The sequence below is a fragment of the Pipistrellus hanaki genome (genome assembly GCF_964339955.1).
Source record: "Pipistrellus hanaki genome assembly, chromosome: 1".
NCBI lineage: Eukaryota > Metazoa > Chordata > Mammalia > Chiroptera > Vespertilionidae > Pipistrellus > Pipistrellus hanaki.
In genome coordinates, this window is record NC_140503.1 from 3,013,128 (window position 1) to 3,028,902 (window position 15,775).

Genomic DNA, 15,775 nt, shown 5'->3' on the forward strand with positions numbered 1-15,775 from the left:
CTGCCGGGGAGCTACCCACAAGCTCCTGCGACGGAGGCGTCCGCGCCCCTGGGCCAGGCGGCAGGGCGGACAGAGACTTGGGAACCAGAGAGGAACACACACAGGGTGTCCTCCCCGGGACACAGCCGCCCACCTCGGGGCTATGGCCTCACGCCCCCACCAGGACCCACTCGGTGCAGCTGCCTGACAGGCAAGGCCTCCACGGGCTCAGTGCCTGCCCTCGCGCGCTGAGGCCTCACTCCCACCGCGGGCACAGGGACCCGGAGTCCTGGCTGTGAGCTGCCTGGTCGTCCAAGCAGAAAGGTGGGCTGGAACAGTGGTCGGCAAACTCATCAGTCCACAGAGCCAAATGTCGACAGGACGATTGAAATGTCTTTTGAGAAACAAAAATTTTAAACTAAAACTCCTTCTAATGCCACTTCTTCAAAATAGACTCGCCCAGGCCGTGGTATTTTGTGGAAAAGCCACACTCAAGGGGCCAAAAAGCCACACAGCAGTTTGCCGACCACGGGGCTAGAAGATCCAGTGGCCCTCACCCCTCTTCAGGCAAAGCCGCTCCCCCTCCCGGCATTGCCCTCTGAGGGGCCAGGAAGCCACCCTGCGCCCGCCCGGGACTGGCCCAAGCCTGTCCCGTGGCGAATGGGGCAGGAAGCAGAGCTCTCCCCCCTCCCTCCCTCGCTAGAATCTCTCCTCCCTCCCCATCACCCCCCTCCCATTCTGCAGGGCCCAGCAGAGGGCAGCCCCGCCCTCTGGGACCCGGGACTCGGCGGTGCTTCAGAAGGACGGCCCTGTGCCTCCCAGCAGCCGAGGGCCTGGCTGGGCTGTGTGCCATTGTTGGGGGGACGCAGGGTCGTGTGGCAGGAAGGCCGTGGCTGAGGCCTGGCCCGAACCATCCAGTGGACTCTGGGCAGCAGTACCTACCCCCCCCCCCCCCTACACCCCCAGGCACGCAGCGCTCAGCCAGATTCCTCAGGCCCGAACTCGTCCTTTTTCTCCTTTGGTGAGCGACCTGAGGGAGGGAGAGGAAGGGACCACTTAAACTCTTACGAAGGAAAACTAAGACTCTGCTAAGGAACTCACACTTACCAGCTCGCTCCCACGGCCAAGCCCTCCACTAGCACTCAGGCGACTGGGGCTGCCCGGAGGCGGCCGGAGCCCGGACGGCCCAGTTCTTTCCGAGCCGACAGCCAGGAAGGCCCATGACGCGGAAGCGGGTCTGGAAGGCCCATGACGCGGAAGCGGGTCCCAGAAGCCAGCCCTCCTCAGGGAGGCTCAGGGCCTCGTCGGCCACTGCGGCCCGTTTCAGAAAAACACCGGGATCACCGAACCCTTGGAACAGAGATGCTCCCACAGAAGCCACGAGCAGAGGGAAGCAGAGCGTGGTAAACGAACGTCGTCTGTTGGAGCAGCGTTCCCCTCTGACCGCGGCACTGAACGTTAGACACCACCAGGTCTGCTGCAGCTACCTGAGCCGATCACATCGAGAAAAGAAAAAGATGAAGGCCACGCAGTGAACAGACCATAACTTTATTGGAGATTTACTCGGCTACAATCATTACAAAAAGACAGGCTGGGAGGTAATGTGGCCGTGAGCGCAGACGGCAGCCTTCTGCGATGACTGGGAGCAGTTCCGTCTCGTTCCTTACACACAGCTGCAGCACGGGGTGGTCACGACTTTATTGTCAATCAAAGCACACGCGAGTCTGACTTGATTTTAGTCCCTTTCCTGCACATGCTGACCAGACACGCCAGCGATGTCACTCCTGTTCGCCTTCGCAGTTCTGCTGTGACCCACCGGCTGCAGCGGGGAATTCTGAGCGCACCTACAGAACTTAAGCCGTCTGGTTGATGTCCAAATAAAAACGGACTAGAAAAAAAGCAGTTAATGATTAAAATATATTTACAAGTCAGTTTCGCGAGACCATTTGCACTGCTGGTGGAAAACACGGAGTCTCAACGCAAGCTCCCTAGACATCGCTCCTGGCCAGCGTCTCCAACTCTTAAGATCATTTTAACATCTCGGACTTCCATGTGTCTTAAAAACATTTCATGTGCAATATAAAACAAAGGAATTCATTTGGAAACAATTAAACTCCCGAAAAGTAATCAGTGGTTGAGAAACACACCTACTTAAACGTCACTAACATAACCGTCTAGGTGGTAACGCAGCGCGGCCTCTCCTCCGCAGACAGAGCTGGTTAAGGACTCGACGTAATTCCAGACGCAGCTTAAATACACACACCACGGTCTCAGTCTGGTGGGTCACATTCTGAGCGAGTTAGATCCCCTCCCAGAGAGAGATGTGAAGTTTAAAGGCCTGGCCCGCGACTGAAGGCGGCGGGTGAGCTGGATTCCTCCGCCGGCCGCAGCCCCGCTGGCTCCAGGGCCCCCTGCAGGGCTGGCTGCCCGGGGCGGCCGGGTTATGAACTGAACCAGCAGAACCCAAGGAGCCCACGTCTCTTGCGATGTAGGCCGGGTTATCTGAATCTCTCTGAGAGCAAGCTACTAAGAAAATAAAATATTAGTACGTTCAAAAATAAGAATTACAGGAGTGTTAGAGGTCATTCTACATTTAATCACATCACAAAATATAAAGGGAAAAAGTAACAAACATTTTAAACATAAGTAAGAGTTCAGTTAACAAATCTTTGTCATACTTTCACAAACAGTAAAATGCCACAGACGAGAGTGATCCATTGAAGTTGTGCAAGTATACATGACACACTGCAGGCATCAGAACTATCTCTTTCAAATGCGGCAAATCAAAACAGCAGCAAGGCCAAACCACATTTTGCTCTCGGTTAAGCATATTTCCTTGAAATGAGGTAAAGCATGGTACCAAGTGCAATGCTCTCTGTGCTCATGCGGGCGGGTACAAGCGCAGCGGAGTGAGGGCGGCGGAGGTACGCACGACGTTACAGACGTTTACAATGAGGTCCGGCCCACTGCCTCCCCAGCGCCCGCTGCCTCCGCCTCCCGCCGCCATCACAGGACGGAGGGGTGGCACACGCGGTGGGACGGGGGGCGGGCAAAGCAGAGGATCTTTTTCCTTAATTAACAGCGGGAGACATGTCCACAAGCTCGGCGGGGGCCGTGACACACTGGATCAGCAGCACAGCGTTCACCACCATCTCACATGCCCAACGCATAGCTTTCCTTTCCTGGCGGAGCAGCAGGGGTCAGACTGCTTCCAAGTGGAGTCACCAATTACAATCAGCTCATTTTCTCCAGCAAAAAACAACAGAAACAGAAAGAGCCCAAGTTTGCTGTTGCTAAAACATTTTGAATGGTAGCGGGAAATCTGAACCCCTGAGAATGTATGACCTAATCATATCCAAGCCTGAACTTATAAAGTATTAACAAAAAATACTCTTAAGGTTACAAAATACATTGAGGCCTTTCCCCCAGCGGGAACTGTAACTGTGAGACAGCCGTGCGCTGATCAGCCGGAGGCCCGCACAGCCCTTGGCGCCCGCGGCAGGCCGCTGCGCTGTTCGGAGATTTGCGACGTGCCTTCACCACAAGGCCCCCGCAAGTACAATCACACCGGCCTTCTTGTTCACGGACACGGTTACAGTTCCGTAATTCAACAATCGCTTGGTTTTAACTCGCCACGAGACCTTATGTTATGATTTTTAAAAAGCGAAACAGAAATCTAAGGTTCCAAATCAGAATTCCATATTTTAAAAATGAGGCCACCCAAATTAATTTGTTCAGAAACGCAGTTAATCACCTGGATCCATCCCAATGTCAGACTGGGGACAAGTAAGGCCGGGGCTGGGGTCTCTCCAGGCCTCCTGCAAGCGAAGCAGCAGCCTCTGGCAGACACGTCAGAGCACTGCTGGGGGGGGGGGGGGGGGGGGCAGACAGCGGGAGGTACAGTATTCAACTGCAATTTACACAGAAATGCAGCACTGCGAGAAGATCAAGTTCAGAACGACGTGCTGGGGAACATCAGCCACCTCCGCTCAGCTTTCTTAACCTTCAAGCATAATTAATGGGCAAATTGCAGCAAACCTCCACTGGTATGCCGGTGGGAGGGCAAGACCAGCCCACAGCTCATATAAAGGTAAATTAAGAGGTATTACAGGTACAGTGCAAAAAAATTAAAACTTCAAGCATAATACATAAACATAGCACCAAACAGGGAACGCATGCAGAAGAAAGGAGAACTGAGGTATTTAGGTGGAGAGTGCTATGGGTCTAATTACAGAGACTCAGGCGAACGCCTAGCACGTCCATTCTGTTCCTTTTCCGGAGAGGGAAGTCATGCGCTAGGTGCCCTCCATGAACAAGCTAAGTCTGGGATGCATCACAACGCGGCAGTCTATCTCATCTAACTCCCACGGCCGGCACAGCTTTGGTAATGACACACGCAGCATGGCGGACAGTGCAGCAGACACTCACGGGAGAAGGCGAAGGGGGAAGGTGCTGGGTGACCAATGAGTTATAAAATCTGCAGCATATTTTAGGTGTGATATGTCTAAAGTTTATTCTGTTAGAGAAACAGCCTACGGGGCAAAATTATTTGCCACAAGCAATTCCTATCAGTGGAACTACCTAGCAGGAGGTGTGTTTGTTTTTTTAGTAAAACTGGGTATTTAGCCAAAGACCATATTTATTATGGTGTTTTTTAAAAATCCAGTCTACAGATTCTGGTTTTTAAAATGTCTTTAGTACACACGTGCCAGAAATCCAAATCTCCTGTTTTAAGTTACAACTACACTAGTGGGCTGTGAATCCCACAGTCTCAGCATCTAATGCACAATAAAATGCAGGGAATGTAAGATCAGTTTGTTCCAAAACGATCAGAAATTAAAGAGTATCCATGAGGACATTACTTTTAAGGCAAGAACCTTTGTCTCACGTGGCACGAGAAAACTGACATTGGATCCACCAGCTTGCCAGCCAGTGCCATCAACATCTGCCCCTCACTCTGAGGCGCAGTAGCGCTGGGAACACCATCTTCACGCAGGGCGTGGGCCCGGTCCTCTCGGCTCCCCAGGGCGGGCTGGCAGTTCCGCAGACGGAGGGGCACCAGGGCTCGAGCATCACTCGAGGGACGTGTGAGTGCTCAGCTCCCTGGCCTCCTGACACTAAGCGAAGGTGAGGAAATTATACTGAAAACAAAACAAACCGTCAGTAATTGTTCTGAACGCTTGCTAAATGTCGTCATTAAAGCACTCTTGTGGTTTAAACAAAGCAGAAGTGAGGAAAGAAGACAAGATTGTGTTTGCGCAAAAAACTAAAACTACAATTAGTTCCAAAATCTTTATACATATGTTAAAATGTTTTATTCTGTAATCTATCCTGTTATCAAACAAACTTTAAATTCTGCCTTCGATTCATTCCGCTCAGTATCAACTTTAAATCATCCTTTTCAATCTAAATATTTTCTACCGTATTCTGCTTTCTGTGTTTTAGTTTAAAAAGGGGCTTCAGCTGCTGGGACCCTGAGGTTGGTTGGCTTTGAGGCTGCGGAGGGCTCTCCTGGCCGCCGCGGACTTGGCGATCCTGTAGCTGCGGCCCACGCCTTTGAACTTGCCCTTCCCCACCACCTCCACGGTCACTCTGACCTTGCCGTCGTAGGTCCTCTCCGCCGGGCTGTGAAGAGGCCAGACAGCGTGATTAGGAGGCAGAGTGTTTATTATGACTGTCAATCAGCTCAGAGTGCGCGCCGGCCGGGAGCCCGCCCGGGCGGACGCCCACGAGGGACCGTGCACGGCGGCCACGCATGCGGCAGCGGCTGCCGGGGCTTCTAGCTCAGCGGCTCTTACGAAAACAGGAGAGAAGGCCATCAGACTCCGAGTGGAAACTGCGGAGCGCGAGCCCCAGTGTGAATACTTTCCGGAACCGTTCATTTATGGCATCTTTGAGAACATCCCCCTGGGTTTGAACTAAGTTAATATTTTCCATGCACTTTTTGCTTACCTAAATTTGGCGGTTTCTGGTTCCATTTCCAGCAATTCTCGCACAGGGGAACGGGGCACATTTGCAGAAAATTTCTCTGTAATCAGAGTGAAAGAATAATGTAAATGATACCCTCGCCGCTGCTGCTGACTCCGATTCCGGGTCTTCGGGGGGGAGCCGGCGTACCTATCAGCGGCCGCATCATGGGGTAGTACACCTGCCAAACCATCTCCAGCGACATCCCGCTGTCCATGTAAATGGCACCAGCAAGCGACTCGAAAATATCCCCCATGGCCTTGGGGACCTCAATGTCCTCCTCCTTCTCTTCGTCCTCCTCGGACCGCCTGAGCTGGTGAGAGAGAAGGGGCCTGTCGGCAGGAGGCCCGGGAGGCCGGCCAGGAGCAGGCTGCCTTTCCCGCGGGGACTCACCCCGTCGCTAACCAAGGACACGACACCCCTATCCCCGCAGCCTCCTGGCACCGGCTCCTCACAAACAGTATCTGACCTAAAAAGGAAGGGTTCCCAAATTTCTAAAACCAAAAATCCCCTCCCTTTTAATAGTCTATACCCAGCAAAGAAGAAAAGATATTTTTTCAATAAGAACTAAAATTTTAACACAAAATTGGAAGTCGTCAATAAATGAATGTATTTTAAAAACTTCACTCGTCATCAGAGAATGGCCCTCCGTGGGCGGTGCTGCCCAGCAGCTGCAGGGGGAGGGGCGGGGACAACTCGGGGCCAGCGGGGAGGACACGCTGTGAGGGACAGACGGCCGCTTCTGGGCAGGGGACCCCTGTTTGGAGATGTTTTCCTCCAAGCGCCTTTTATGAAACACGGAATACGTGTTCGCTGTGAAAGAGGGCCTGACACACAGCAGGCCGACGTCACAGAGTAAAAACGTCATATGCATCAAAAGCCTCTTAAAGGTTCGCAATTGTTGGACGCAGCAATCCCACCTCTGGGAACCCTACCGCCTGCCGGGAGGAGGGGGCTGGCATGTGAGCGCATTCATCACGTCCCCGCTTACTGAAGTCCTAACTAAAGCAGCTTAAACGTTAGCTGCAAAGGACAGCTAAGTGGCTCCCTGACAGCCGTGTACGGACCAGCACGCAATCCTGGAGTCACCACCACACTCCGTGAAAAGAGGGATGGAAAATCACGCAAAACAGACCCCTTTATAGGCACGTTCACAACTGCATGCATTAGCAATGGCGCACCCCAAAATGTTCATCTGGGTCTTTTCTCAAGCTGTGTGTTTGTGAACTTTAACTGGTTTTGCTTGTGTTTTCTAAAATAAACATAAACTACTTGTGAAAGAGAAATTAAAAGGAGGGCACAGTAATTTCTAAACAGTTTTTAGTGAAACAAAATTTTATATACAAATTATAATACTGGCTACTGGAAAAATAAGTCAGTTATTGTTCATATATGATGGTTTTGAGGTAGAGAGGAATTTAAAACATATAAAGTTTAATTTTCTCCCTTTACAGATGAGGAAACTGAGGCCTAAAAAAAGTGGAGAGAGTCTTAAGGTCAAATAGTAAATTAGAAAAGCCAGACCATGCCATTTCCAGTTAGTTCTTGTAACTTCTATACATGTTTACATAAACCAGGGAGAGGGAAAAGAATGAACACAGATTACAGAACTAGTCTGTCCCCTTGCATGTAAGAGAGAATTTAAACGTTGGGGAATTTCTCTAATTCCAAGCATACAGTTTGTGAGGATGAGAGCAGAAGTGTGCTGACTGCGAGATGGTTCTAGGTCCTAGTCTCCCTGCGGCCATGCTCGCCCTCACACTGCCCGAGGCCGCGCTGGGGAAAGAGCCTGTATCAGCTGCTGCCAGCCCCAGTGCCACCCCCCAGAGCCTGCCTGCCTGTGCCACCTGCCCAGAGCCTGCCTGCCTGCCTGTGCCACCCGCCCGCCCAGAGCCTGCCTGCCTGTGCCACCCGCCCGCCCAGAGCCTGCCTGCCTGCCTGCCTGCCTGCCTGCCTGCCTGCGGCTGATCCTTAGACATCCTTTGCTTCCAAGGAAGTCCCAGAAACTCATGAACGCCCAACAATGGTTTGACATTGAAAAAGAAACAAATAAAAAAAGAACCATGATAAGAGTGATCAGAGGAATTCATAAACAAGTTCTTTAACTCCTTATGAAAAACCTACAAAAATAAGGAAAACCGAGGCGTGAGCATGGGGAGGAGGAGGAGAGCCGTCTCCTGGCACACGGGGACGCCGATGTTGACATAAACCAGAACACCTGAGCAGCACGCTTCCCGGCAGCCGGAGCCACAGCATGGGAGCGCCCGCCGCCAAGGCTCCGGCTGAGCTTGGGGCAGAAGCCTCTCCGTTCCAGCGGCTACACGGTCTGGTTTGTAACCCAGATGCCCCGTGTCCAGCAGAAGCAGAGCGCATGTGTGCTGCTTACCTGAGACTGAGCAAGTATTTCGGACGCTTTGAACAGTGAGGCAGACTGAAGGAACGCGGCGGAGGCCGTCGGATTAAGGCCACCGTGGCGGAAGGGGGGTGGGTGCCACACTGGACTGCACTGGGCTCCCTCTCTCCGGGAATGGCCACCTGCCTAAAAGGCCCCCTCCCCCAAAGACTCCGGCCTGCCCAGCTCCCAGGACCGCACGGGGCGGGCACCCAGCCTGGCTCCGGCCGTGCCCTCACCCCCAGCACCCGCCGGGCTGCCCTCTGGCTCGCCCGCACTCGCAGCACTGACCTCGGAGTCCATCCCCTGCATCTCGTTCTTCTCGAGCTGGAACTGCACGAAGACATCGATGACCTGGAAGAGCTCGGGGGACACGGCCTTGAAGTACTTGTGGTAGTCGTACTTCACGGCCAAGGACGCGAAGATGGTGTTGTTGACCAGGGCGGAGCGCAGGTCGGTCAGGACGCCCGGGGAGTGCTGCCGCGGGTCTTCGTAAAGGTGCTTGGTTATGAGGTAGTCCAAGATGGCGTCTCCCAGGAACTCCAAGCGCTGGTAGCAATCTGCGGGGCGCAGGGAGCCGTGAGCCCGGGCAGCGCCCGACGTGAGCCCCCAGCCAGGCCAGAGACAGCCTTCTGGGCCCATTCATACACACTCTTCAAGGACAGCACTGACATCTCACACTGGCTGGCGCCTCTGGCGATGGCATTTTAACGGCAAATTGAGCACATTCTCACATACGGCGTCAGGGTCACAGAACCTCTAAGCGGCCGGAAGACAGATGCCTGCCGCGCAGGGCAGGCCGGTGCTGGGCCCCGTCCCCAGGTCCCCGTCACACATCCCCGCGGAGGCCAGCCCCCAGGCCCGCCTCCCCCGCGGCAGCTCACGCATCCGCTCCCTCACACGCGATGGGCGAGCAGCACCACCCTCGCCATCTCCGGGCTGCTCTGTCACACGAGGTGACGGTTAGCATAAGGAGACCCCCTTCTCCACCTGGACTAGAAATGGGGAACGGAGCCCTGGCTGGTGTGGCTCGGTTGGTGGGGCATCGTCCTGTGCCAGTCTGAGTCCCGGTCAGGGCGCATGCCCGGGTTACAAACTGTCTCACGCAGAAGGCGTGCAGGAGGCAGCTAGTCCATGTTTCACTCTCACATCGGGATGTTCCTCTCTCCCTCTCCCTCCCCACCTCCCTTCCTCTCCCTCTAAGAAAAAGATCAATTAAAAAAGTGTTGAGTTTTACACAAACCAAGAGATTGAGAAAAAAGTTGCGGGAGTGAGTGAAGATAGTCAAAATGTGGGAAGTTATCCATGTTAACCAGCACCTCCACTCTCTGTTACTAGAGTCCATGCAACTGAGGAAACTGAGGCAGGGACAGATGAAATGACTTGCCCGGCTGAGACCGGACAGAGCCCAGACCTCGCCGGGGACTGGGCAGCAGAGACCCAGGCCTCGTCATGCCCCCAGCCTTCAGAGCGGACTGGCCACGTCCTGCTTCTGGCTCCACGTTTCTCAGACATCTTAATCACATTCTCTTCTCACACAAGCTGCTGCTCTGCTCTGGTGTTGGATCCAAGCACTTGTCACTGTGATACAGCAGCACACTCAGACCTGACTGTCACCGGCTGACGCCGTGAGCTGTCAGGTGCCTGCTCTTCCCTCCAGGGCAGCGCCCACCAGCAGCGGAGAGGTCGGAGCGGCTGACACGGGAGCGCCGGGAGCTCAGGGCAGAGATGCCGGGCACGGGCATGGAGCCTCTGAGAAGCATTCCTTATCATCTGCTCATCTTTAGACTTAAAGAGGCTTCCGAGGGGCTCTTTTGTTCAGGAAGAATGCTACAGGATGTGAAGTCCATCCAGACACACACGTAAATCAGCAGCCCCTGAGCCTGAGCGGCAGAGCCAGGGGGCAGGCGAAGGCAGGAAAGGCCGCCACGGTGCGGCCGCTCCCGGGACCCGCAGCGCACGCAGCACATGTGAGAGGGCCCAGAGAGCAGAGCCTCCTCCCTCCTCCCTCCTCCCCCTCCTCCTCCCCCCTCATACACACACACACACACACACACACACACACACACACGTTAAGCACTGAGCCTGAACATGCATAGGTCATTTCTTCGTGAGGCCAAAGTAACAGGCTCAGCACACGCCGGCTTACCGGTGATGGTGTTGTAGTGGTAGGAGGCGTGAGTAAAAGCCTGCAGCAGGTAAGCCTTGTTCTTGAATCTGTAGTTGATTTTCTCTTCAAAGTTCTCAAAGCCCGATATGAGGTGCGTGAGCGTCTTGTCGGCATCCGGGTGGTCGAACATGCAGCGGGGCGGGATCTTGAGGCAGCCGTACTCCGGGGCCCTCCACGCGGCGGGCCGGGGGCTGCCGGCGGGGGCCCGGCTCCCGGCGAGGCCCCTCTGCTGGCTGCCGGCGGCGTCCCGGGCGGGGCCCTTCACCGGCAGCACCTTCAGGCCCAGCGAGCAGAGGAAGAGCTGGGCGGCCCGCTCGCCGCAGCTGGTCAGGTAGCAGCCCAGCAGGGCCTCCACGCAGTCGGCGATGCTCTTGTCGGCGATGCACTGCTCCGTGTGCAGGTCGTAAGAGATGGACTGCTTGCCCGTGTCCGCGCCGCAGTTCTCCTCGGACGGGTTCCAGAAGCCCACCACGAAGTCGTCCTCCTCCACGGCTTTGCTGGGATCCAGGTAGCACATGGCGTCCCAGGAGCTGTAGTCAAAGTCCTCAAAGTCTGCTGCGAACGGCACGCCGCCCACGGGGGCCTTCCTGGGCATTTTCCACTCGTAGGCGGCGTCGGCGGCCGAGAACGGCGAGAGCGGGATTTTCCTCACGAACGCGCCCGAGCCCATCAGCATGTTGTCTATGAACTGGATGTGCTCCTGGTCGTACTCCAGGAAGTCGTCCTCGTAGTCGGCGTCCTCCTTGGGGGCCCTCCACAGCAGGCCCTCCTCCTCCTCGTCCTCCTCGAAGTCGTCGTCCAGCTTGCCGTTAGCCAGCAGGCAGTCCTTTGTCTGCAGCGGGGGAATGGGGCAGGAGGGAGACATAGCCGCCGGTTTTAAAAGGCTTGAGACTCAATAAAAGCAAGGGTTATGGATAATTTCAAATGACAACCACAAATACTAAAAGGCAACTTTAAAATCACAGCCATTTGTTTTCAATTAACATAAAATAAGTTATTTAATCATATAAACAAAGTAAAACATGTTCTTTGAATGCTCGTTTTCTGAGTTATAAAATGACCTTTATCCTGCACGAAGCTTTCAGCTGAGGGTTTTATACATGGCATGTGAAGTTAAAGTTAATGGCCACACGGCAAACCTTCAGCTGAGAACTCTAATCTGGCAGAACACACAATGGAAGTCCTCATATGCCAGCCAGAGAGCTTCAGTTTTGCTGAGAAAGTTTCAAAAAAATTTTCAAATTAATAAAATTAAATTCCAGATGCAAAAAAAAGCATTATCTTTGCAATTAAGAGTATAACATAAAACAGATAGAATTATTTCTTAAGTCTTTATAACATTAAAAATGTGCAAAAGTTTCATGATGTAGTGTCTGTCCCTATTTCTACTTCAAATCAAAGTACATTTGCTATAATGTAAACCTAAATTGCTTTACTTTGAAAACTAAAAGTGATCACTGACCTAAGCTAAGAATTTGAGAAATTATGCTTTTCCCCTCCACAGAGCTACAGTAATCAGGGTAACTGATTATAGCATAACTGACAAAAATAGAAGAAAATTTAGACTAACATGAAACACAACAATCCAATTTCTGTCAGAGGATCTTTGCTAATTCCAATTTCTTTGGCAATAGCTTATTTGTGAATGACAACCTTAATAACGGGCTAGGCTTCAGTAATGATGTAACTTTTTTGCAATGCTAGGAAGATGCCAAATTTCTGTTGAGTAATAAAATTAAAAAAAACAAAACACCACAAACAAGAAAAACCACACACATCAAGACTTGACTTTGGGGGGAGAGGCAGCGGGCTGTGCTTCAATTTTGATAGTGACAACTTTCCAGAGTGTTCTGAAAGGTTTTCAAACTTTCTGTCAAACGCTTTTTAAATGCTGCAAATATTTTCATTTTAAGCCAGACTCAAGAGAGATACAGTCTGTAATTGTTTGAAAAGAAATAAGAGCGGTGAGCCAAGCCATATACCTTTAACTATGTGTATTTTTTAAAATAAAAAAAAAGTTTATAAAACGTTTTCAAGCATAAGGAAGAACCGAAAAGAAACTACAATGCAGACCTCGAGGAACTATTCCGTTAAAAATCCTATACTTTCCTGGTAACATGAGATTTCTTTTGACTAATTGTTTGGTCCTGAGAAGAAAGGGCCAAGTTACAGTTTCAAAAAAATGAAGACTGAATAATTTTTAATTAAAAACATCCATATATATTTTTATAGAGATGCTAACATAAGCTAAAATTAGTGGAGTGTAAGAAAAGCAAAAAGCAAAACAAAGGCCTGGGTTTTATCACCAAGAGGCGGGCTGACCTGGGGCGAAGTTCTCTAGGCCTCCGGGTTTCACTTTCTCGGAGAACAGTGGGATCCTACCCCACCAAGTGTTCCCAGGAGCACTGCGGGCTCTTTAAAAATAAGGGCCCGCATGCGGCTCTCCTCCGAGTCCCAGGCGCTACCTGAGCTACCGCCGCCATTGCCACCTGGCTGCGCGGGGCAGGCGGGTACAGCAGGAATGCAACTCGCATTCGCTCTCAATAGCAGGCAAGGGCCCGCGGCAACGGCACAAGCTCCTCGGTGGCAGGAGGAGCAGTGCTTAATGTTTTCCAGGAACCAAAGTGCCAGTCCAGCTGAAAACGTCAAGAAAAGGAACTGTGCGCTGTATCTTAAAAAAAACTTTTTTAATCAAGAGGACATGCCAACATCAACTTTATTATTCCATATTTGTGGTTTTTGTAAAGAGCCAATCATATTATAAAACAGTATTTACAAAGCAGGGTAACTGTTGCGGAATAATGTTTGTAAAAATGTAGTCTTTTCTCTAAAGTTCTCAGAGTCTACACATTTTTTCCTAAGGTTCTACCTATCTCTAAATGAATAACATGTGCTTTTCCTAACCCAATTCTTATTAAAAAGTTCTCCTAATGCTTCCCACATAAGTTTAATTCCTACACGAAGTCAAAAACTGCATGACTTAAAAACATACTCAATCCAGAGGTAAAACACAGACAGACAGTCACAGAGTGTGAACCGGAAACACACAGGACAGACGGCGGGGAGGACACACAGCGAGCGGCCGGCCTGGGCTGGGGAGGAACGCCGCCGCGCCGGCTCGCTGTCTCTGGGAGGTACGGGAAAGGGGAGCGCAGCGAACGGGCTCCGGAGCGGCCGCTCCCCTGGCAGAGGCGCCGGCGTTTCCCAGCCAAAGCCCCGCTCCCCCGGCGGGCGCAGGCCCGGCCTCCCAGGTGCCCTCTGGCGGCCTTCAAGACAAGATACCAGGAAGCAGCCGCTTCTGAAATCAGGCAACCTTTAAACCACTGCCAGAAACCTACAACCTTTCCGCCTGGCCATTTATTCACTCAGTACTGTTAGGCACAAAAGCAGAAACAGCCTGCACAGACCCTGAGCCGCAAAGGCCAGCTCTTACTGACATTTTATTATTTCACAGACTAGAAATCAGAGGTCACGGAACAGTCAATTAACTGAACAGCGCTAGGTAGGGATCTATGATAAACTGCAGCACCTAACAGTACAGTGAAACGTTGTAGGGTTTTATTTTTCTCCTTTTGAACACTAAATTAGCTCATCTTCTAACTTGCACAAAGGAAGAGAAATTGTCTTCTATCAAAACTGCAACATTGTTTCTGAATCCAATGAAAAGACAGTCTACTTAGAGAGCTATTAAGTCAATATATCCAATATAAGCTCCATTATAAACCCACCAGGGAAAAGAAACAAAAAATAGCATAAATTTCTCTCCTCGCCCAAAAAGAAATCCTCCCGTTGCCACAGCTTACCAGGTCGTCCTTCTCCCATTTGTCGGCGTTGCTTTTGTCCTGGTTCACCACGTAGCCGGGAGGAAGCCAGTTCACGGGGGGGTCGAATATGGACACCACCATGCGGCTGGGCAGCCCCTTCTTCTTCCCGAGCCGGTACAGGTTGCAGTTGCTGACCTTGGGCAGAAGCAGTTCACAGACACTTACTCTGCATGATCGCTGCTGTGACTCAGATGAGGCATGTTAGCATGTTTATACCCAAATTTCTGTCCTGGTCATCACTGTAACACTGCTGGGAAACAGGAAGTCCTATATCCTTTAGTGTTGGTAGAGGAGGATTTCTGTGAGTACTAAATGCAGATCTGAAAAACTGACATACACATGCAAATTCCTTATGAAGTCAGAAGAAACAGTTCAATTTCCACCTGCAGAGAGCAGGATCTGATTACATAAAATGAAAATTGCTAACTGTGAGATTTCTGAAAAAGAATCCACGTACGAAGTCCAGACGCCACAGCATTCTCCATGGAGCCGAGTGCAAGGAGCACTCCCGAGCTCCGCCGGCTTCCGAGGCCAGACCCAGAGCCGCCCCGAGGCGTTTCAAAGGGAGCGTTTTCCCCAGCCTCCGCCTCTGTTTGGAATGGTATTTCAAGACCGTGTTGTTCAATCATTTTAAACAGAGCAAAAAGCAGTAAGGAACAAACTCCATGTTTATTTGCATCCATAAAACCCTCATTTCTGTTTTCCCTAAGGCTTCCAACTCCTCAAATTACTGCCGTTCTGTCTCATTTTTACTTGGAAACTCGCTCTAGAACTGTCGCCTCATTTTTGTTGTCTAAACCCAGTTCCTCTTAAGTGCCTCCTGGGCCCTTCTTCCACGGAAGGCAATGCCCTGGAGCCAGCACCCAGAGAGAGGCGCTAGGCAGCGGGCAGGAGCGGGCTCTGCGGAGAACGGGCTTCCAAGCTGCCCGAACGTGCCAGCTCACATGCTACTCCCTCCTCCAGACCTCGAGGACCCGCTTCTAGGGTCCATGGGGAGAGCGAGGCGCAGCCGGGTTAGGGACAGGCCCACCTGGGGGTGAGCACCCTAGAGGGTCTCCCCAAAGGCGAAGGGAGGGAGAGCTGCTGCAGGAAACAGGAGTCGGCGCTCTCTGAGCAGATGAGTGGATGAATTTTTGAAATATAAAATCATGTCTTTCTTACCAAACAGGGTATCATTCTTAGCCTCTGACTTCCCAACCACGCCTGGGCAATCTCACTCGTCCTCAGAGCTTCAACTGTCACTCCTATAGAGACTATTCCCCAAACCGTACCTTAGCTAACTTCTCAATGATCTGAACATCCACTTCATATTCCATGAGGTCTGAAAACCCAACTGAACCCCGATTCCGACATTTCTCTCTACCTCACAACCAGCACCATTATCACCCAGCTCCGTGTGTGTGTGTGTGTGTGTGTGTGTGTGTGTGAGTGTGTGTGTGTGTG

General features: G+C 51.8%; 1 protein-coding gene across 6 annotated transcripts in view; it reads right to left on the bottom strand.

Annotated features, from left to right (window-relative positions):
* Positions 1–1,511: 1,511 nt before the first annotated feature.
* The window catches only part of DICER1 (dicer 1, ribonuclease III), a 67,610-nt gene continuing 53,346 nt past the window's right edge, over positions 1,512–15,775 (bottom strand). For all 6 annotated transcript variants that reach the window (XM_084879033.1, XM_084879029.1, XM_084879031.1 and 3 more), the window contains 6 exons: positions 14,312–14,467; positions 10,488–11,340; positions 8,630–8,898; positions 6,097–6,259; positions 5,932–6,007; positions 1,512–5,604 (listed from right to left, as the gene is read on the bottom strand). In XM_084879033.1, coding sequence (XP_084735159.1) covers positions 5,439–5,604; positions 5,932–6,007; positions 6,097–6,259; positions 8,630–8,898; positions 10,488–11,340; positions 14,312–14,467 — 1,683 coding nt within the window. In that variant the 3' untranslated portion in view covers positions 1,512–5,438. The remainder of the gene's footprint in view (positions 5,605–5,931; positions 6,008–6,096; positions 6,260–8,629; positions 8,899–10,487; positions 11,341–14,311; positions 14,468–15,775) is intronic.